Genomic DNA, 23,289 nt, shown 5'->3' on the forward strand with positions numbered 1-23,289 from the left:
TTTCCAAAGAAGTATTCAGGTATTTGTCTTCAATCTCATTAATTCTGCCTTCCATTGCATCAATTCTACTCCTTTGCGCTTCCAATGTGTTATCTAATTCTGACAATTGAGTATTAATCTTTTGTATTTCTATCTGTAGATTTAGAATCATTTCTAATTTTTCATTGATTTTGTCATTTTGTTCTTGTATTTTCTTCTGGTATTCTTCTAGGGATTTGTCTGTGTTTTCCTTGATGTGTCTCTCAATCCTTTGAAGATACCTAAATATAATTCTTTTGAATTCTTTATCGGGGAGTTCCAATGCTGTTTCTTCTTCAGGGATGTGTTCTGGGTCTGTATCCTGCTCCCTTCTTTCTACCAGTTTATCTTGCTTCCTTGTGTGGACTGTGATGGTCTGTTGTCTCCAAGACATTGAGACATTGTTGTATTTAGATCTCTGTTAACTGTTTGTGATGAGCAGCTATGGGTGAATCAGGCTTTTCTTGATGGTTATTTATCATAGGCCTGTTGGTGGAGAAGGAGATTGTGACTCTCAGTAAGTGAAGCTGCAGGAGGTGTGGGTGTAGTTGTGTCATATGGGGACTGTTGCTGTTTCCCACTCATAGAAAAATCACAATTGAATAACCATTAAAAAAGTAAAAGCAAATGGACAAAAAGCATACCATGTAATCACACAGGAACAGTAACCAAAAAGGAGAAAAGGGGGAAAAAAAACCAAAACATAACAAATAACACTGTAATATCTGAGTAGAGGGCAATAAGAGAAAAAAGTAGACAGGGGAATAATGAAGAAAAAAAATGGGAAAGATGCAAAAAGAAAAACAAGGGACAGGGTTAACCACAAGAAAAAAAAAAAAAATTGGAACCAGGAATAGGAAGAAGAATAAAAGCTGAAAACTAGAACCTGTGAGGGGAAAAATAAAGAATGATAATAAAAAGGACAAAATTAATAGTAATAGTAGTAGTTTTAAATCAGACAAAAACAAACTAACTAAAAAAAAAGAAAAAAAATCTGGATAATGCGGGGCAGGGCACCCAGGCTCCCTTGGAGCTGACAGACTGGGATGGAATTCCAGCCAGCCTAGGAAGTGAGTGGGAGTGAGAGATGGCCACACCTCCATTCACTAAGAGGGTGTGAGATATAAGAGTAACAAGGAGAATGTCGCACCTTTTCAGTAGTCCGTGTGTGTGGGATGTCTTTGCGGTTGCCAGGAAGCAGAGCCTTTCTTAAGTCCCTGGAATCTGGGAGAATGCTGTTGCTTTAAATATCCAAAATGGTCAAGCTGCTTGTAAACATTCAAAATGGCTGCGCCCTCTGGACAGGCAAAAGTCCACAGCCGACCTTCTTCTTCGCTGTTGCTTCGCCTTTTATTCCCCAGCCACCACAGCAGTCCTCTGTACAGTCCCTTGCTAGCAGGGCTGATTTTTAGGTTAATTCTTAGGTCCTACCACCACTTGGCAATATCCATGCTGTCTGTATCGTCAGGATGGCTGCCAGACTGCAGCTCCATGTGTCTCCTTTTTTGGTATTTTCATGCAAATTCTTCTGCTAGTTGGAGTTTAGTCCACTTCTATATCCTTCCCTTCAAGGTTTAGGGGTCCAGGATTATCTTCTTTATCTGTGTTAATTGGGTCCCCTTTTCTTTGTTGAAGAGGGTCTGTATAATCTTTCTGCCTATTCCGTCATCTTACCAGAACTCCCTGTGTCCTTCCTTTTTAATTTTTTAACTCCAGGTCTTTGCATCAGAAGGAAGATTGGGCAATCTACTTCCATAGTGATACCACCTCGGAAACCCAAGGAGGGGTCGCTGTGAGTCAGGGCTGACTTGATGGCACATAACAACAACAACAACAAGGTCTTTCCATGTTTCATTATAATACTTTGTCTTCTCAACTGCCCTTTGAAATCTTTTGTTTTTCACTTCTTCTGAATATTTGCAGCTGTTTCTTCTTACTTTAGTCATGCCACATCAGGAAATGAAGGTCCCAAAAGATTTAGTCCATCTATGTTATTAAGGTCAACTGCACTTTGAAGTGGCAGCACTTACCCAGTTGTATTTTGAATGCCTTCCAATCTGAGGCATTCATCTTCCAGCACTGTATCAGATAATGTTCCACTGTTATTCATGAGGTTTTCACCATTTCTTTTTTAGAAGTAGATTGCCAGGACCTTCTTCCTAGTCTGTGTTCGTCTGGAGGCTCTGCTGAAGCCAGTCCACCATGGGTGACCCTGTTGATATTTGAAATACTGGTGGTATAGCTTCCAGCATCATAGCAACACATAAATTACCACATTAAGACAAACTGATAAATTAGTGGTGGAATTTTTCATTAAACAATATTAAAACCTCTGCAAATAACAGTTTATATGGCTATACATGGATGCTCGTCCAAAAAAAAAAAAAAACTAAGTGTCGTTGAGTCAGATCCAACTCATAGCAACCCCTTCTTGGATATCTGAGGCAGTATCACTACGGAAGTAAATTCCCCGTTATTCTTGCTCTCACCAGAGTTTGGGAAAATGTTAAGATAATATCTTTACTAAAAAATACACAGCAAAAGTGTTATATTTGACATTTAATCATCCACATTTCAGCTAAGCTACATTATAAGTATAATTGATGTTCGTAATTTTAGGGTATTGGAAGATCCTAAAATACCTTTTAGATCATCAAAGAAATAATGATAGGTTTTTTTTAAAAAAAAAAAAAAAAACTTTGATACAGTGTTAACATTGATTTTTTTTTTAATGGCCCTTTAAGTCTAAAAATTAGGAAGCCACATATGGTATAAAAGCAAATTCTCTTACCCGGAACGTTCAATTAGGCAGGGAAACCCATTCTCTAAGTATGCAGTCTAACAGACAATTACGAAAAAGGAAATGTGCCCAGAGCAAAACATTTCCTTTTCTTATAAACCTTGAACTGAGTGTGTCCCTCACCAATTACACAGGGTCCCTTGGGCCTGAGAACTTTCCACAAGCGTTTAGGTCTCTATGGCGATGCACCTGGCTGCTGAAGCGGTAACACGGGTCGTAAGGCGGCCACAGGCAGGTGGCTACCATACCGGAGAAGCTTTGGCTGCAGAAAACGAAGTAGGTCCTTCTGAGGAGTCTGGGGCTGACTCTGGCGGGAGTCTGCAGTGCCCCCGGGCAGCCTACCACGCGATCCTGCCTGTTCTGGAAAACCCCAGGCTGGTAACTCCAATGGCTGCTGCCGCGCCGGGGTCTGACGGCTCCCTCTGGGACTCCATTAACATCGGTGCTTGCACTGCACCCTTCCCGCACCCTCAAAGGCCATGACTCAGATGAAGGGAGTCCATTCTGCCCAATTCTCTGGTTTCATGCAGCCTTTCAGCATCCCCGTTCAAATTACGCTCCAGGGCGGCCGGAGGCACCAGGCGAGGTAAGTCACCGCTAGAATCTCCCAGCCTGGGATGGGCATCTCCTTTGACAAGTGGGTGGAAGAAGAGTGGCCAGGTGAGTTTGGGGGCTAAGTTTGGTCCCCGTCCTCTGAAGGTGCCCATTTGCCAGGCCTCCCCAGTAGCACCAAAATCATGAGGCTGCTACTTTTCTTGTAGACTTCCTCCTCTGGGTTGCAAACTCTTGGTGACAAGGGGCCTTTTTAAAATCACCACTGGAGACCTGGTGGCCTGTTGGTTAAGCACTCAGGCGGTAACTAAAGTCAGTGGTTCAAATTCACCAGCCACTGCATGGGAGAAAGATGAGGCAGTCTGCTTCTGTAAAGATTTGTAGCCCTGGAAACGCTACAGGGCAATTCTACTCCGTCCTATATGGTTGCTATGAGTCGGAATCGACTCAACAGTAACGGGTTTTGGTTTGGATCCCCAGCATGTGGAACACGGTCCAGTACATAGATGGTGCTCCATTATTTCTTGGTTGGATGAAACAATGAGGAAATTGTTGCCTCATTGGTGAGGCTTGCTTTGGCTTTGGAATCACCAGGTCTGGATTCATATCCTAGCTCCCAAGCTGTGTGATTCTGGGCAAGTCACTTAACCTCTCTCTGCCTCTTCTACTCATCTGTGAAATGGGAATAGTAACAGCTCCTCCATAGCCTTGGGGTAAGATGAAATGAGATATCAGATAGAAAGCATTGCCACAGTAGCTAGCCCATTCTACTTTCCACCTGATTTGCAATTGCTATTAGACCTCACCTTTTTACCATAAGAAGGAGGGGAAGTGAGATAGTTAGGTTGTCTTCAGGATCTCTTTCCTCCCTCAGGAGAAAATGCACAGCAAAGGGGCTGAGAGGTGTGAGTGAAGCGGCTCTAGCATTGGTGCTGCTTGCACCTGGCCTGGATTTGGGGCAGTGGGGCATTTGGAAACGAGCATCAACATTGAGAAAAAATTCATGGCTGAGGGTGTTTGAGGACTGTGTTATTAAAGCTTGTAAGATTACTCTTGGGAGAGGTCCATTTCACAAAGAGTTCACTCTCTCCGGAAACCTGGAAGATTTGTTAGTACTCAAGTGGAGCTGGGAAGTGAGAAAGTAGAAACATTAAAGACTGTAAAGTCTCCAACATTACCCACTTCCATTATCCTTTAATTATGTTTGTGGATATTTAAGAAAGAGAATGCAGGAGGAGAGTGAGATGTAGGGGTTTGTACAGGGGTAGAAGGTGGGAAGGCCCCTGTGTGGACCAAATGCTTTGTGCTGCGTCACTAACTGTAAAGTGGAAGGTTTGTACCCACCCAGCGGCACCCATGGAAGAAAGACCTGGCAATCTATTTCCATAAAGACGACAGCCAAGAAAACCTGATGGATCTTAGTTCTACTTTGTAGCACACGGGTCTCCATTAGTCTGAATTGACTTGATGGCATTTTTTTTTTTTTTTTTTGGGCTAGGGGTTGAGAGGGGAAGAAGGAGCATTCGGACTAAGAGGAAGGAGAAACAAAGACATGGGGGCAAAAGCACTTCTCTCCTAGAAACAGCTTTTGTGAAAAGACAAAGTATGGCAAAAGATCCAATGACAAATAGGCAAGGGAACAAGTTTTAATATACCCCTCATAACCTAACTAACTAGATCTAAGGGGACTCATATTGTCCAGAGCAACACAGTATAACATTTTCATTTCTGAAGTACTCATGTTGATTATTACTCTTTCCTCTTGTCAAACTTGATGAACCATGTTGACTTTATTCAGTCTCATTTGTTGTTTCAAAAGAAGTTGTTCAATCATTTTGTAATTCAAAGATAGAAGGGTAAAAAATAATGATCACATTCTCCTCCACAGGATAAACAAATTACAGGGAAATATTCATTCAACATGTCAAATGCTTAGAAGATACACAGAAATGGGAAATGAGTGTCAGATGAAGTATCAAGCTGTGATGAGCTACAGCAGCTTTTTGAGAAATGCCTCTTGCACAGATCTGAGTGATGGAGGGAGAGTTTGATGGCTTTAGTGGGATTCACACCCAGATGAGCAAATTTGAGCTCTATGAAATCGAGTTTACCTTAGGCTAAGCCAGAAGGCACCTGTAGCAATGTGTAGTACAATCTGAGACCCAGTTCTGGTGGGAAAGTCGGTCTCATCTGCAGGAAGACAATGGAAGGGATGAGTACTACTTTGACTACAAATGCAGCATCTCAATACAATAATTACAAATGGAAATGTATTGTTGGCAAAAGGCATAAGAATGCTTTTCACCCATTTCACTGGCTAGAGAGCAAATTAGATCATTCAGTAAGTGCTTTGAGGTCCTTGGATGAAAGGTGCTTGTAAATACCATAAATTTAATCACAGTAAGTTTAAAAATTTTAAAGTTAATTACACTGTCATGCAACAAAATGTGTATAAATTATTGAATGGGAAAATAATTTGCTCTGTAAACTTTCACTCAAGCCATGATAAAAAGATTAAGATGTTCAAAAAGATTAAGAATAAGGCTCCTGGAAAGAAGAAAACAGGACAGGGAGCTGGGGACGCAGAGATTACTTCAAGGATTTAGAAAATAGAAGTCACGGCTATATAATTCATTGCTCTGGTTCCAGCATCCTGTTCAGATTCTCCATCCAGCCCTACAAGGGGCAGCAACTGGTGTTTTTTATGACTGAATACCTCAATTACCTGTGTAAATATTCTCTCTCAGCCCATCTTTACTCATGTTTTAGGTCTCACTGGAGGGAAAGGCAGGGAGAATGTAGGGGACGGTCTTGGCAACTTGGATATTTTCTCTTACCTGGAGAGTTATTGACTCATTGACCATTAGCTCTGATAGTACTTAAACTCCCCACCACGTAACAGATGATGATGAATGGGAATGAGTAAAGTCCAGACGTATGTGAGGTAAACTGAGGAGCAGAGGAAGGGCAGGAAAGAAAGTTCTAAGGAGGAGTTCTTGGTTGTCTCTCAACCTCTGGGATTGGCCTTTTTTTTTAAATTTATTTATTTATTTTTCATTTTTATAGTGTTGCCTTCCTTCCCCTCCCACCTCTGGTAACCAACAAAGTTTCCTTCTATATATAAAACTTTCTTTGACTTTTTACAATATTGAACTAATACAGTATTTATCGTTCTGTGATTGACTTATTTCACTCAGCACCATGTTATGTGGTGTTTTGCAGATTCTACATTATTCTTTAGTGTTGTGTAGTATTCCATTGTGTGTATGTACCATAGTTTGGTTGTCCGTTCTGTTGATGGGCACCTAGGTTGTTTCCATCTTTTCACTATTATACATAGTGCTGCGATGAACATGGCTGTGCATATATTTGTTCTTGTCCTGGCTCTCACTTCCTTAGGATATATACCTAGTAATAGGGTTGCTGGATCAAATTGTACTTCTAATTCCAACTTTTTAAGGAATAGCCATACTGCTTTCCATAGGTAGGTATATCATTTGACAGTCCCACCAGCAGTGTACATCCAGCATTTGTTATTGGGGTTGGCTCTTTTTAAGCCTAGCAGGAATAGCAAAACTGACCCATTACCTCCTTGGGCCATAGGCACCTTATTTGCATAGTCCCAGCCCTGCAAGGATTCCAAGAACCTTAGTTGCATTAGCAGATTGATCAGTCCCCTGCATTGGTTCTATGCACTTCATTTCCATAGTCCCATCCAATCATTTCAAGGCCATGGCTAGAAGATCCATGTAAAAGCAATTCACTGCATTGCACCTGCTCTTTTTTTGATGGTTGGACGATAGAGGTTGAGTTCAATATTAAAGGAAACTGAAAACCCCCAAAGCTGATCCTTGATTCCTAAAGTAGTATTAACTGAGGAGTGTTGTCATCTTCGGAGGTCACTGATTTCCATTGCTGGCTCCTGAGAAATCATGCGTGGCCTGCCATTCCCTTTACTTTCTCTTGAGTCTGAAGATGTTACTGGTGAGAAGGATGTAGGATCAAGTATGAAATATGCCTTTCTTGATAGGGCTTTTGCTTGACTTCAAAATTTAGTAAGCCTTTTAGGTAGCTTGATGGAGCCTGAGTCTTTACCATTATTGCTGTATTTGTTTGGCTTAGGATTTCATTTAGTCTCTTAAAATAGATATACCTCTGGGTTTCAAATGCCTACCCCGAAGGGAGCAGCAAATCCATGACAGTGATCATATGGAGGGGTGGGACTCTAGCAAACTGAGAACACAGACACCTCTGTCCACAGGGCAGCTGCTGATCAGCTTGGCCAGTTGTTCATATGCAGGAATGTGGGTCTTAGATTTTTTTTTTTTCCCAAGTCAGAAGTCAGCATTTTAATGGAAATTTTATGACTTTTAGAGTGTTAGCCACTAATTCCACATTTTAGAAGAACCACAGAGAAGCCAAACAAAACATCTATGGGTGGGTGCAGTCCACTGGCTGCCAGCTTCCAACTTTGTGTTGGACTTTACCATTCACAGGACACCCAATGAAAAGGAATTGATAATATCCTTTGCTTGAGCAGGTTTTCAGACTGAGCAGAGGAAGAAAGAGAGGAAATGTAGCTTGTGCAGAGCTGTGGGTGGACAGAGAGGAGAAAAGGGACTGTGTGGTGGAAATGAAGACGTCATCTTCTGAGTTGAGGGGCCATGGGCCAGAAAGCCTTTTGGTAGATATGCTGCCTTTCCAACAGATTCCTATGAAAAAATAAGGAAAGCCCTATTATTTTAGAGTGCTGTTAATTCTAAATGTGTACCTTTTAAGTCATTCTTTCCATATGGAATTCATAAAGGAGTGTAAAAAGTATTTTCAGGAGGCATGGGCATTATCCCTGACTATATTTATAAGTTCACCCTCTGGCCTATAGGCATTTCAGAAACTTATTTGCATAAAACAAATGAAAGCTGTGATTGCTATTGTTAGCTACCCTTGAGTCAGCCCTCTACCCATGACAGTCCCATGCACAATGGAACAAAACGCTGTCCAGTCCTGAGTGCTCCCCATGATTGGTTGTGGATCAGATGATTGTAATCCATAGGGTGTTCATTGGCTGGTTTTTGAAGCAGATCACAAGGGTTTTCTTTCGAGTCTCTCTTAGTTTGGAAGCTCAGCTGAAACCCGTTCAGTGTCATAGCAAAACACAAGCATCCAGAGATGATGGGTGGTGGCTGTACCTGAGGTGCACCGGCTGGGAATTGAACCCTGGTCTCTGGCATAGAAGACGAGAATTCTACCCCTGAACCACCATTGCCCCCTAAATGAAAGCTACATATAGATGATTCTTCTCAAGTCATTTCTACACTTCCACCAGGCAACATTTCTTTGTCTTGTTTGTTACACTTTTTAAAAAAATATTTTATAACACATCACTTTAGCTTATTTACATGAACTTGTCACCAGGCTCTGAACGTGAGATATCATTGGGCTGCCACAAACCTGCTCGTGACCCTCAGGTGTGCTGCAAATGGGATCATCCCCCACTCCCATGAGTTGGTAAATGTCCCCACTTCTTTATGAACTTACTGCAATATTTCTTCCTCACTTCTGCCAAAGGACAGGCCTTTCTACCTCGAGGAAGAAGAGAAATATAGACCACAATAATGGAGAATCTCCAAATGTGCACAAGACACGGCCCTCCAGTGCTGGAGAGGACAGAGCCATGCTACTGGGGTTTGCTATGATGGCCTTCTCCGTCCTAATGTTCTTCTTGTTTGGGATAACCATCCTAAAGCCTTTCGTGCTAAGGTAAGAGACAGAGGAAAAAGACTCACAGTTTCCAATTCAAACCAGTCTGACTGGTAAAGGAGGGGAGGCTGGTTTTGGTGTCTGCAAACTCAGCCCTCTTAACTGTAGTCTAGGACAGGGAAGATATAATCATCTGTACCTCTCTTAGTGTGGGGGCTGGGTTGGTGTAGAGGAAGAAGTGGTAAAAAGTGAAAGATGTTCATCTGCCTCACTTCCCCATCTCAAAAATACTTCCAACACATAATCCACAAATTAGATATCAATTCAGGGCATAAATTCTCCCTCTAACATGTAGATAACCCAGGGAAGGGTTAAGAGTTCTATGTAACAACAGTGAAAGTGTGTGTGTGTGTGTGTGTGTCTGAGGTTGCTTTTTTTTTTTTTTTTTAAAGTTTGGCAATGGCTACTGGGTATATATATAGTAGCTGTCCGATAAATATTAATGTTTTTCTTTCCTTTTAAATCAGATTTCTCATTAAACCAAAAAAACCAAACCCACTGCCATCGAATCGAGTCTGACTCATAGGGACCCCCATTGGGTTTCCAAGGCGGCAAATTTATATGGAAGTAGAATGCCCCATCTTCCTTCTGTGGAGTGGCTGGTGGGCTTGAACGGCCAACCTTGTGGTTAGCAGTCAAATACCTTAGGCACAGTATTATCGGAGCTCCTTAGTTTTTCTCATTAAGTACCATTTATTAACTATACACATACTATGTGCCAAGCTATATACATGCATGTACAATTATGTACATACTATATTGCACCCTATTTAAACTTATGGGAGCTCTGGTGGCATAGTGCCTAAGGCACTTGACTGCTAACCAGAAGGCTAGCAGTGCAAGCCCACCAGCCACTCCTCAGAAAGAAGGTTGGGCAATCTACTTCTGTAGATATACTGCCTCACAAACCCAAGGAGGGGTTACTATGAGTTGGATCTGACTCAGTGGATTGTTGTTTTTTTTTGTTTGTTTGTTTGTTTTATTTTTCAGTATTTAAACCTACAGCAACACAGAGTGCCATTACTTTATTATTTAAATTTTCATTTTATAAATGAGAAAGCTGCAGCTCAAGGTCACACAGGCTGTCAATAATCTGCCTGTCATTCTAACATAAAATTTGTTGCCTCCTAATATCTTACTGAAAGCTGGCAGTTCAAACCCACCAGCCACTCCTTGGAATGAAGTTGGGCAATCTACTTCTGTAGTGATACTGCCTCAGAAACCCAAGGAAGGGTTGCTATGAGTCAGATCTATCTTGACAGCAGTGAGTTTGTATTGGTTTTGTTTGGTAATATTTTACTGAAAAAGTGCTGGTGGTGTAGTAGTTAAGATGGTTGATTGCTGACCAAAAAGTTGGTGTTTCAAACTCTCCAGGTGCTCTGTGGGAAGATGAGGCAGTCTACTTCCGTAAAGATTCACAGCCTTGGAAACCCAATGGAGTTCACTGTGAGTCAGAGTTGACTCAATGGCAGTGAGGTTTGTTTGGTCTGGAATGCCTTACTGAAGTCTGCTGAAAGGGTGGGATTTTTTTACTAGGGCAGGAGAGGAATTACTGAATTTCAGAGGATGGCTCATACAACATAGGGTACTGTTCTGGTTACCTAGTGCTGACAGGAATATATATCCCAAATGTGGATGGTCTTAACAAACAGGAGTTTATTCTCTCACACTTTGGAGGCTTAAAGTCCGAGTTCAAAGTGCCAGGCTCTAGGGGCTGAGTGAAAGCCCCTCAACCTTGGCTTCAGCTCTGCCTTCTGCTCCCAGCCCACTGAAGCTGGATGCTTTTCTTCACTTAGCTGCTGGCTGCTGAGGCTGACAAGCTCAAGGTTGATAAGTAAAAAGGCACAGTCCCAATGCTACCAAAGCACATGGCAGGCCATGAATTCAAGTCCATTGAAAGTCCCAAAGTTGGCAGAGCATGGCAGACTGCTGAACAACGACACAGCTACATGCAGGGTTCAAGCATGCCATAAGCTAGAGACTGTTCCCCAAGACTTCTCCTTATACACAGGAAGCAGACCATATCCCTAAGGCAGCTACTCAGCTGCTCACAGTAGATTCCACCATGGAGTTGATTACCAGTGTCATCATGGGGAATAGAACATCCATCTCCCCAGCCTCTCAACCAGGCCCAGCCAAGTTGACAAACAAACTGAACTACCACAGGTACTTTGGGGGAGGGCACTACTGGGTAAAATCAGGGGACATTTTGACTTTGGACAGCCAGAGAGCAACAGAAGGATTAGGAGGAATGGGAAGATGGAGGCTGAGTCCAGTAAGGAAAAGAGTCATGGAAAAAGAACTAAACAACTTGCTTTTATTACTTATGACATTCATCTCCTAGCATTCCTGGATTATCATTTTATGGCAATGCCACACTACAGTGCCACTGTTAGAAGGATCCCAGGGAAATTTTTTTTTCTGGTATCAGCACTAGGAAAATCTGAGATGCTTCTGATCAACCAGTTTACTTTTATTCAGTAGACATCAGAAGTCTTGAATACGGTTGTGTTTCCTTCATTGGTTTGATTGTCAGAAAGCTCAGAGCCAAATTTGTAGCCCAATTTTAGTAACTATAAAGGATTTTATGGGCTGGATATTACATGTTGGTGCCTCACTCTTGCTTCATTCTAGTTTCCTACCCTTTCTTTCCTGTTACTCCATTATTCCATCTATTTCTAAAAAATCTTTCTTATTACAAGTGTTTATATAAATGGCATTAATTTATGTGTATGTGTTTGCGTGTGGGGCAAAGGCAGGTCAGATTATTTTTAAAAATGTGATATTTTGGGTGATAATTTGAGGATACCTTCTGAAAGCTGGCACTAAACTGTTGCCCATATTTAAATGTTGCTCTTCTAAGCATTTCAAGAAATTGGTTAAATTAATTCAATGCTCAAGAGTAGTGAGTTCTCACCTCTCTCTTGTGCAACTTATAAGAATAGTTTTGCATCATAAAAGATGATAACTACATGGCTTAGCTAACGCATACCTATACCATTCCTCAGTCCCTCATAGTTCAATCAAATGATGAGATTTTGTCACAGCTTTAAACAAATAGACAGAATGCTATTGAAAGGACATGTTCATGTTTTAAATCCTAACTGCATTTTTGGTTCCACCTGGAACACTCAGGCCTGAAAAGAATGTCCTACTCTTTACCTGGAGCTTCCTGAAATCTTCAAGGAAAATTTAAGTCATAGTTCAGTAGCTGGTCAAGAGCTTAGTTCTAACACAGTTAAATGGACAACTATATAAAGTGCTATTTAAAGATGCCTAAGAATGCTATTTAAAGATGACCAACACTCATCTGTCAGTTTGTCCTACTGTGGTGGATTGTATGTTCCTGTAAGGCTAGAGGCTATGTCACCGGTATTTCAAATAACAGCAGGGTCACCCGTAGTGGACAGATTTCAGCAAGAGATTCCAGACTAAGATCGACTGGGAAGAAAGATGGGGCCATCACTTCTGAAAAAACTGGCCACTGAAAACCTTACAAATAGCTGTGAAAAACTGTCTGATATAGTGCTGGCAGATGAGCCACTCAGGTTGGAAGATGCTCAGAATACGACTGGGGAAGAGCTGCCTTCTCAAAGTAGAGTCAACCTTAATGATGCTTAATGATGTGGATAGAGTAAAGCTTCAGGACTTCATTTGCTGATGCAGCATGACTCAAAATGTGAAGAAATAGCTGCAAACATTCATTAATAATCAGAACGTGGAATGCATGAAATATGAATCTAGGAAAACTGGAAGTTGTCAAAAATGAAATGGAATGTGTAAAGATCTATATCCCAGGCATTGTTGTTGTTGTTGTTATGTGCCATCGAGTCAGACCTGACTCATAGTGACCCGAGGTGGTATCACTACTGAAGTAGATTGCCCAGCCTTCCTTCTGAGGAGTGACTGGTGGGTTTTAACCACCAGCCTTCTGGTTAGCAGTCAAGTGCCCTAGGCACTACACTACCAGAGCCCCTATCCTAAGCATTAGTGAGCTGAAATGGACTGGTATTGGCCATTTTGAATCAGATAATCATATGGTCTACTGTGCACAGAATGACAAATTGAAGAGGAATGGTGTCACATTCATTGTCAAAGAGAACATTTCAAGATCTGTCCTGAAGTACAGTACTGTTAGTGATAACATCATATGCCTACAAAGAAGCCCAGTTAATACTACTATTATGCAAATTTATGCACCAACCACTGAAGCCAAAGATGAAGAAATTATAGATTTTAACTGATTTCTGTAGTCTGAAATTGACCAAACATACAAGATGTATAAATAATTACTAATGATTGGAATGTGAAAGTTGGAAATGAAGAATGATTGGCAGTTGGAAAATATGACCTTGGTGATGGAAATGATGCTGGAGATCTCATGACAGAATTTTGCAAGACCAGTGGCTTACTCATTGCAAATACCTTTTTCAAAAACATAAATGGCAGCTATACATGTGGATCTCACCAGATGGAATACACAGGAATCAGGTTGACTACATTTGTGGAAAGAGGGGATGAAGAACCTCAGTATCATCAGTCAAAACAAGGCCAGGAACTGACTGTGGAAGACCATCAATTGCTCCTGTGCAAGTGCAAGTTGAAGCTGAAGAAAATTAAAATAAGTCCACAGAGCCAAAATACGACCTTGATTATATCCCAACTGAATTTAGAGACCATCTGAAGAACAGATTGGATGCATTGGATACCAGTGAAAGATAAGCAAACGAGTTGTGGGATACTGTCAGGAGCACCTTCCATGCTTTCAGAGGGCTGTGACCTAGATGCTGACTCTGAATGCTGCCTCAGAAGCAGTAGCTTTCTATCCCCCTTCTCACATCCCTTTGTCACCAATAAAGACTGTTTGTGCCATTAAAAAAAATCATACATGAGGAAAGCAAACAGTCATCAAAAGGAAGAAAAGACCAAAATGAATGTCAGAAGAGGATCTGAATCTTGTTCTTGAATGTAGAGTAGCTAAAGTGAATGGAAGAAATGATGAAATAACGATGGGTCTCTTCTCATCCAGAGCAAAGAAGAATGAAGAAAACCAAAGATGACACCATGAGATCATCAGCCTATATGACTATGAGACCAGAACAACTAGATGGTGCCTGGCTACCACTGTCAACCACTCAGAGGGGGATCTATGTAAGAGATCCTGGATAGAGTGGGAGAACAATGTGGAACAAAATTCAAAATCATAAAAAAAGGGGAGGGACAGGTTTGCTGGTGTGATAGAGCCTGGTGGAACCACTGAGATTATGACCCCCAGCTGCTCTTCAGGTCTGGATTGATCCCATTCCTGTGGCTTCCAGCCAAGCGAAAAACAGGCGTATGAGCTGAACATTTACATTAGGTGGACACATTCCTTGGAAAGATCAATCATTGGAGAATAGAAGGGCTGTGTATGCACAGGGAGACAGCTCAGGGGACAGGAGTGCATGGAGGGAAGGACACAGGGAAGAGATAACTATGGGGAGGAAGTAGAAAGAGAGCTGTTGCATTGTGGGAAATTGCAGTCAATGTCATGAGACAAAGTGTATGTGAACTGCTTTATGGAAAATGAATTTCCTCTATTTATAGAGTTAAGAAGCAAAGATGTCATTCTGAAGACTAAGGTATGCCTAACCTAAGCCATGGTATTTTTAATCACCTCATATCGCATGTGAAAGCTGAACAATGACACAGGGGACATCAAGCTCAATTGCCATAACATACTACACAAAACATTGTTCCACCTCCTACTTTGGCGAGTAGCGACTGGAATCTTAAAAGCTTTCAAGCAGCCATCTAGATTCAACGGTAGGTATCTCCTCATCCAGAGCAAAGAAGAATGAAGAAAACCAAAGATTCATGGAAAGAATTAGTCCTAGTGACTGGTACACCATGCGATACACAGTCTATACAACTATGAGACCAGAAGAACTAGATGGTGCCCAGCTACCACTGTCAACCACTAGGAGGGGGATCTATGTAGGGGATCCTCAATAGAGAGGGAGAACAATGTGGAACAAAACTCAAAATCATTTGGAAAATAAAAAAGGGGACCAGGTTTGCTGATCTGATAGAGCCTAGTGGAACCACTGAGCCTATGGCCTCTAGCTGCCCTTCAGGTCTGGAATTGAACCCACTCCTGTGGCTTCCAGCCAAACAAAAGACAGGTATATGAGTTGAACATGTACCTGTGGTAGATACATTTCCTTGGAGAGAACAGTCGTGAGAGAAAGAAGGGATGTTTATGCACATGGAGACAGCTCAGGGGATAGGACTGCATGGAGGAACTGGGAGCGGAGCTGTTGCATTGGGGTAAATTGTAGTCAATATCATGAGACAAAGTGTATGTGAACTGCTGTTCCTCATGGAAAGTGAATTTGCTCTGTAAACTTTCACCCAAATCACACACACATACACACACACACAAAGCTGGACAATGAATAAGGAAGACCAAAGAGTTGATGCCTTTGAGTTGTGGTGTTAACAAAGAATACTGAAAATACCATGGACTGCCAAAAGAAAGAACAAATCTGTCCTGGAAGAAGTGCAGCTTCTGGGAAGTGAAAATGGCCAGACTTCATCTCATCTACTTTGGTCACTGTTTTGGTTACTTCTGTGCTGCTCTAACAGAAAAATACCATAAATAGGTGGCTTTTACAAACAGGAGTTTATTCTCTTACAATTCTGGAGGCTTGAAGTCTAAGTTCAAAATGCCAGGCTCTAGGGGCTGGGTGAAAGCCCCTCAACCTTGGGCTTCAGCTTTGCCTCTTGCTTCTGGCCCACTGAAGCCAAAGGCATCTCTTCACTCAGGCAGCTGCTGGCTGATGAAGCTGACAAACTCAGGGTCGACAAGTAAAAAGACACTGTCCCGATGTTACTAAACCACACAGCAGGCCATTAATTCAAGTCCATTGAATGTCCCAAGATCGGCAGAGCATGGCAGGTTGCTGAATGAAGACTTGGCTATGTGCAGGGTCCAAGTGTGCCAAAAAGCTGGAGACCTTCCTCACAGCTGTTTCTTGTATACTGGAAGCATCCCACATCCCTGAAGCAGCTACTCAGCTGTTGCAGTAGATTCCACCAGAGCTAATTACCAATCTCCCCATGGGGAATAACTATATCCAAGTGCCCAGCCACTCAAGCAGGCCCGGCCAAGTTGACATACAATCTTAACTAGCACAGTCATGTTGTCAGAAGAGACCATTTCCTGGAGAAGGATATCATGCTTGATACAGTAGAGCGTCAACAAAAAATGGGAAGACCCTCAATGAGCTGGATTGACACAGTGTCTGCAACAGTGGGTTCAAGCAAAGCAAGGATGTGCATATGGCACAGGACCAGGCAGTGTTTGGTCCTGTTGTACACAGAGTGGCAATGAATTGGATCTGACTTGATAGCACCGAACAACAAGAGTATAAAGAAGTAAATGAATTAGTGTGGTGGAAAAGCAGGCCAGAAGGGAAAAGTCTCTGCCCTGCTCAGGCAAGTGTTTCTCTTATAAGGGAAACTTAGTTTTTGGTTCTGCATTTTCACTTGCCCAACTCCTTATCCTTCTGAGGCCCCATCAAGTGATTTTTATGCCGTAAGTCACAAGGTCATGTTATACTGCACAGTGGATTTCAAGTTTATTATATCAAAAAAGAAAACTGGTTATTTATGGTCAGAGTTCTTAATTAGAGTAAACTAAGCTAAATAATACTTTTTAGACATTCAGAGTTCATAACACTCTAATTGTATTTCTTGTCTTTGTTGTTGTCGTTTTCAGGGCCCAGAAAATAAACCCTGGGACCCACCTAGATGTGTGTGAGGGTATAGGAGAAGGAGCTGGTCCAGTGTGTTCAATACAAAACATTTCTTCTCAATCCTATTTTTACTTTATCTTGGACTTTTTCTCTAAATTTTTCATATACATATGCCCTTTTCTCCATCATACACATTCATGGGCAGTAATTTTGTTTGGCACTTCTCAAGGTACCTGTGATCTTCTATGTAAGTAGCACTCATGCAAATTCTCAAGGAATGTTTTCCAATTAAAATTGAATTCTGCATAACACTTGCTGAGAATCTCCTATGTGAGAGGCATTGTGTTTTATGTGCTGAGGAGCATAAAGATGAATAAAACTTAGTTCCTGACCTGGGCGGGGGGGCGTTTTCCAAACCAGTTGCTATGGAGACCATTCCAACTCATAGCAACTCATGTGTCAGAGTAGAACTGTGCTCCACAGGGTTTCCAGTGGCTGAGTTTTACTGATGACAAAAACATAAGTATTCTCATGAGAGATTCCGTGTATGATTTGCTTTGCCTCTTGGGAAGTAGAGTGAGTATATGGAACTGTACCATGTCACCAGCACTTCTATAGGCTACATTGACTAAGGGCCCTGCAGTTGGACTCCTTCTTAAAAGCACATTTAATCAAGTCAAGCCAACGAGTGTATCTTAGGCATGAAGGATGATGAGATTTCTGAGTGAGACTGACTCTTGGTGGTTACAATTATTTAGGGTAATTTTGCTTAAAGTATGCTTCTCCAAATACCTGCATCTGATATATTCTGCATTGCTTGTTAAATCTGCAATTTCCTTGGGCTCAGCTCAGACCTCCTGAAGCAGGATCTCTGAGAGTGAAGTGCTGGACTCTACATTTTAGCAAACTCTTCAGGTGATTTTAAATTTTGAAAACCACTGGTCTAAGGGTTAGTGTAGTCAGAAATATTCCAGTAGGGTCAGAATTGAGATGGCTGTTGGTAACCACTGTGGTTTATCCTCTGTCTTAATGCCACCATTCTCCCTGATTTGTTAAGGTCCTGTATTACCTTGAAATAGACCAATGCCCCTGGCTACCACATTAGAAATAGAGAACTAAATTTTCTAGAAGGTAAAGAATATATATATTTTTCAATTGAAGTACTCAGAGAGAAGAATCAAATTGCACTGTCATCTACACACACATCTTGGACGACTGGCTGGATTGTGCTTTCACCTGTGGTGTGGACTGCCGAGGTCAGGGGAAGTATCCGTGTCTCCAGGTGTTTGTGAACCTCACTCATTCAGGTCAGAAAGCTCTCCTACACTATAATGAAGAGGCTGTACAGATTAATTCCAAGGTAATGTAAAGTTCATGTAATTAAAGGGTAGAATTAGAGCAACCCTACCATGCCAGGCTAGCCCTAGCAAGGTGTAGAACCCAATGCCATCTCTAGGAAAAGAGATGTTTCCTTGCGGCGAACATTGTTTCAGTGGTCCAATCAGGTTAAATGAAGCTAAAAGCATTCTTGACGAAAAAAATGAAGTATATAGAAAGGAGAGGAATTAGTCCAGTTTCACAAATCTGTTTCTGGCATTTTCAGGCTGAGCTAATGAGCAGAATCATTTGTAGGCGGCCTTTCTTTTGGAAGTCCCATTCCACATCATATCAAAATGTTAAAATGTACTCACAGCCCACCTTCAATCAAACAAGTGATTTTTCTTATCGAAGAAATCTAATGGGTTTATTTAAATTTTGATTTTATAAGTTACTCAGTTGACTCATATGATTTAAAGTTCATTAGATTAGTTGACACATTACATTTTGTTGTCTTTAATCAAATATGAACTTCAATTTGGTGATTGCTGTTTTGGATGTGATGATTTTTAAGATCTCAAGCTTTTTTGTATGATAATAAACTTCAAGCTCTTTTGAAAAAAATCGTCAATAAAACTCTCTTCTCCATTGGTGCTGCCTCTCAAAAATCATAGCCCAGATAGGGCTGCTTGCAATGTCCTATGGCAAAAAAAGTTAAGTGCTCTCCTTTAGGGAAAGAAGTTACTGCAGGAGATCAAGGCAAAGATATTAGAGGCACTAATTGATGTTGAAGCACATAGTAGGGTTGAATAAATATTTGGTAAATGGACAAATGGATTCATTGGGCTATTGTCCAAGAAGAGACCTTGGGAATGATGTCATGGTCCTTAAGTTGGTTGGTGCTCTTCAGCAATGGCGTATGTTCTAAGAAGTCCTTCCTACCTCCTTGTTTAGCACCTGGAAATGGCCATTTCCCTTTGTGCCCTTCTGTCAGCCCTTCTCCGTGAGCTCTGTAACCGGTTTTATTTACCTGCTGAAGCTCACTCGGACTCATGGGGATCCCATGTGTGTCAGAGTAGAACTGTGTTCCATAGGGTTTCAGTGCCTGCTGTAGATCATCAGCCATTTCTTTCAGGGTTTTTTTTTTTGGTAGACTTGAACTTCTAACCTTTTGGTTAGCAGCCAAGGACATTAACTGTTTGCAACACAGACTCCTGTGAAATCCCCCACTAGAAGCTTCAAGCTGAAGCTATTTTAGAATTAAAACTATTGTTCAACTGATTGGTATTGGTAACAGTGCCTTATCTTTCTTCTTCCTTCACATTCCCAGTGCTTTTACACACCTAAGTGTCATCGAGATAGGAATGATTTGCACAACCATGCTCTGGACATAAAGGAATTCTTCGATCACAAAAATGGGACCCCCTTTTCATGCTTCTACAGTCCAGACAGCCAATCTGAAGATGTCATTCTCATAAGAAAGTATGACCGAATGGTTATATTCCATTGTTTATTTTGGCCTTCATTGACTCTGCTAGGTGGTGCCCTGATTGTTGGCCTGGTGAGATTGACACAGCATCTGTCCCTACTGTGTGAAAAATATAGGACTGCAGTCAGAGATGAGGTAGGTGGCAAAGTACCTTATATAGAACAGCATCAATTCCAACTGTACAGTATGGACAAGAGCAAAGGAAGGAACAGAGAAAGCGAAAGATGGTAGCCAAATTACACTCCTGTCCTTCAGGTACCATTTCTGCAGTTGAAAACTGAATCATGGCTGTTAGCAAGCTACTCACATAGAATGTATTTAAAGTATCATATTTTGAAGTGGGGAAAAAAATATTAATGAGAAACCTCATTATGTATTCTATTATTTCTATGAATACACACAAACTCACCATCTTTTACTCCAAATCTCTTTCCACATGAGCCAAAGCAGCTTTTTCTTTTTGTTCTCACATGGCAAAATGAGCTCAGGGTAGTTAGTTGTGTTTCATCTAATTTTAGCTCTAGCTAGAACCATCAATGTGAAAATAAACAGGGCATCTAACCTACTTGAGTGCTGACCTTCACCAACCTAACTCTAGGCAACAAAGTTCACATTAAAACATTTCTGATAAAAAAATCTTAATGGAGAATAGTTTGTCACTATAGGGAGGTAAAAATCTGCTAGATAATTTAAGAAAATGTAGCCCTGCCATAACTATTAAAATTTGTTCCTTCTTCACTACACGTGGAGGAAAGGGTTGCCTAGAAAATTCACTAAGTGTAGAGTTATTTAACCTTGCCATGCACCATGTAATTTTAATTTCAGCAACATTTTTCTAGTTACTTATGCCTTTCCTAAGCTCCTTTTGCTCTGTATGTGCATTCTGGTGGGGGTTGGAGGGAATGGCTAGAAATATGCTGTGAAGTGGGGGGAAGTCATCCTGGAAATCAGCATTCATCGCAGATAACCCACATTGTAGATGAGTCCCTCAAGGACAGTCCACAACTGTCTGCACTTTAATGACTCAACCGTGGTTATTAAATACCGAATGTTACATGATCCTCTCAGCAAGTGCTTTCTGCATTAAGCGGAATAAATAAATTGAAAAGTCTCTTCTGATTTCCAGTGTGCTTTTAAGTCTTTAAAAATTTACTAAAAAATCTTAAATCATGGACAATAGAATGAGATTTCTGAAGCAACTTTTACATGTAAGATAAAATCAGAGATTTTGATTTTTGGCCCATTTAATGCTTTTTAACAATGAATTTCAAGTCATAAATTACTAAATAAACTGAACAATAGGGCAATATTGACTTGAGTAATGGTCTTGGTGTTTCTCCTTTCTAGTGTGGGATGGACAGAACATATGTCCCGAAGTAGGATTTCACTGGATTGGTAGATTCCAACTTTTTAGATAAATAACTTTGGGCACATCAGCTAAATTGAGCCTCTCCTCTTTCATGAGATTATTTTAAGGAATAAATGAGGTAGTATGTGAACTTACCATAACTTTGTTTCTGGCACTAAGGAGAGGTGCTCAAAAATACTGTAGATAAAAACTGTTGAGCTAACTTTCGAAATTCAGTCTGCCTTCCTACCTTTCATTGGTAGGATTGGATTAGGAGAGGATTTTTCTCTGTTCTCTTGGCTAAATGTGACATGCATTTACGACCCAGAACTTTCTGTTTGAAAGGCTGTGGTCAATTATTTTGTAAACCAAAGACTTTTCTGTAATAATAATCATTTAAAATATATGACATATACACACATTTTTAAATCATGCTGCAAATTGAGATTCCATAGTGTTGTTAAGAGCACATTTATTTCAATTCTCAGACGTTTGATGTCCAACTATGCAATTCTTGGGATTTTTTTCTCCTAACGAATTCAAAACCAACAAGTTGAAACTTCAAGTTCGTGTATCAGTTATTACTGTTTTCCATTTGGCTAGTGGCTGCTGCTTGGTTCATCCAAGGAAAGAGGCATTATGCTCGGAGAACAAAGTCTATTTAGAACAATGTTAATTCAAAGTCACTCAAACCATTTGGCAAATACAATTTAGGCAAGGATTGCTTAATTGCTCAGAAGATGGCCATAGGCACTACTGATCAAAAAGCCTAGGCTTACTTTCTTAAGTCCACAATGACTGAATGCAACATCAGTTTGCTTTCAGCCTAACTTCACTTTTGGGTTTTGGTCTTCAACTGACTTGAAAAAACTCATTTTCTACCTAAAATTACAAGCATATAACCTGGTTACTTTTATATTCAAAGGAAGTTAATATTAAACAGACTACATTTTTCTAATATTCACGATGTACTGGGGTATATTTAAGGTATATTTAAGCTTCACGTTTTCCATCAAGAATTCTGAGTCATTATTGGTAAGAACGCAAATGCAGCTAAATTTGGATTAGCAATATTGGTTCGCTTAAAAGTATTCAGAAGAAGTGGCAGAACAGAATTATCACTTTTTTGTTTAAAAATGTATAGTACACTAAGGATTGTTTGGACACAAGTCAAAGTAATTTTTTTTTTTTTTTTTAATAAACGGCGTGACATTACAGACTGCAAAGTCAGTGAAAAGCAAACATTTGACAGTTTTAGATGAGCACAGACAGTAAGTGTAGTCACAGGCCAGACTTCTTGCTAGAACAGCAAGGCTGGGAAGAGGCCTTAAATTTAGTGACACTGTATCATTCTATATCTTAATACAATAACACATGCATCTTGCTGTGTCAAATACTTTTGGGCCCTCATCGAAAGAACACTGAAAAACATTTTTCTTCTAACTGGTGCAGTGTACCACAGGACTTCAAGTAACTGAATGACAAAATAGAAATAGATTTGCTACAATTAAAGTGTGGTAGGCTAAAAAGGGTGACAGGAGCTCCTTTTTGAAACTGCCACAGTAAACATTTGACGTGTTAGTCTTCTTTTGGTAATGTCACGTTCCTCAAGACATTAACAGTGCTCATGTTTTTTATGTTCCAAAAGGCTATCCTTTTAGATTTTATTCAACCCAAACCTTCCAAATTCAAGAACTGATTCACACTGAATTCATTAATTGCAACTGAAACTTAGGTTCCACAGCCAAACACATTTCTAGCAACCAGCTGAAGATCAAGCTCTCCAACAACTTTCAGGGACTTAACCCCAGCAAGGGGCTTTTTCTTAGGAAATCAATAGATAATAATGACATTTGGAAATTGACACCAGAATTAAGAAGTTTAACCTTACTAAAGATTTTAAGAAAATATGAAACAATGAAGGTTTTCTGCCTCCCTGCTAACCCAAGATTAATAAAAATAAGAATTACCTCAAAATATACATAGCCTTTAGCATAACTATAGAATTTTATTTTAGTGACAGATGAAATAAGGTTGTGGATAAATTCAGAGATTTTATTGGCATTAGAAACCTTTTCTGTACTTACCAACATCAAGAATGGTGTCTACTGTTGATAGTGAATACCAGTTACTACCTAAGTCCACTAAACATACGATGAACTGATTTTAATTCCTCCCGCCCCCCACCCGCAACTAACATTCTTATATGTGGTTGTGTAAAAACTAAGTCAGAAACTTTCCTATGATTCACATTTGTCATCTTACA

At 40.6% G+C, this 23,289-nt stretch overlaps 1 protein-coding gene across 1 annotated transcript; it reads left to right on the forward strand.

Moving 5' to 3' along the window:
* The first annotated feature begins 3,342 nt into the window (after positions 1-3,342).
* KCNMB3 (potassium calcium-activated channel subfamily M regulatory beta subunit 3) lies at positions 3,343-22,285 on the forward strand. The gene is made up of 4 exons (XM_007948280.1): positions 3,343-3,404; positions 8,939-9,130; positions 18,031-18,228; positions 22,228-22,285. The coding sequence occupies exons 1-4, from the start codon at positions 3,343-3,345 to the stop codon at positions 22,283-22,285; spliced, it is 510 nt and encodes a 169-aa protein (XP_007946471.1).
* The last annotated feature ends 1,004 nt before the right edge of the window (positions 22,286-23,289 follow it).

Source organism: Orycteropus afer, unplaced genomic scaffold (assembly GCF_000298275.1).
Source record: "Orycteropus afer afer isolate SDZICR_OR568_19922 unplaced genomic scaffold, OryAfe1.0 scaffold00210, whole genome shotgun sequence".
Lineage (NCBI taxonomy): Eukaryota > Metazoa > Chordata > Mammalia > Tubulidentata > Orycteropodidae > Orycteropus > Orycteropus afer.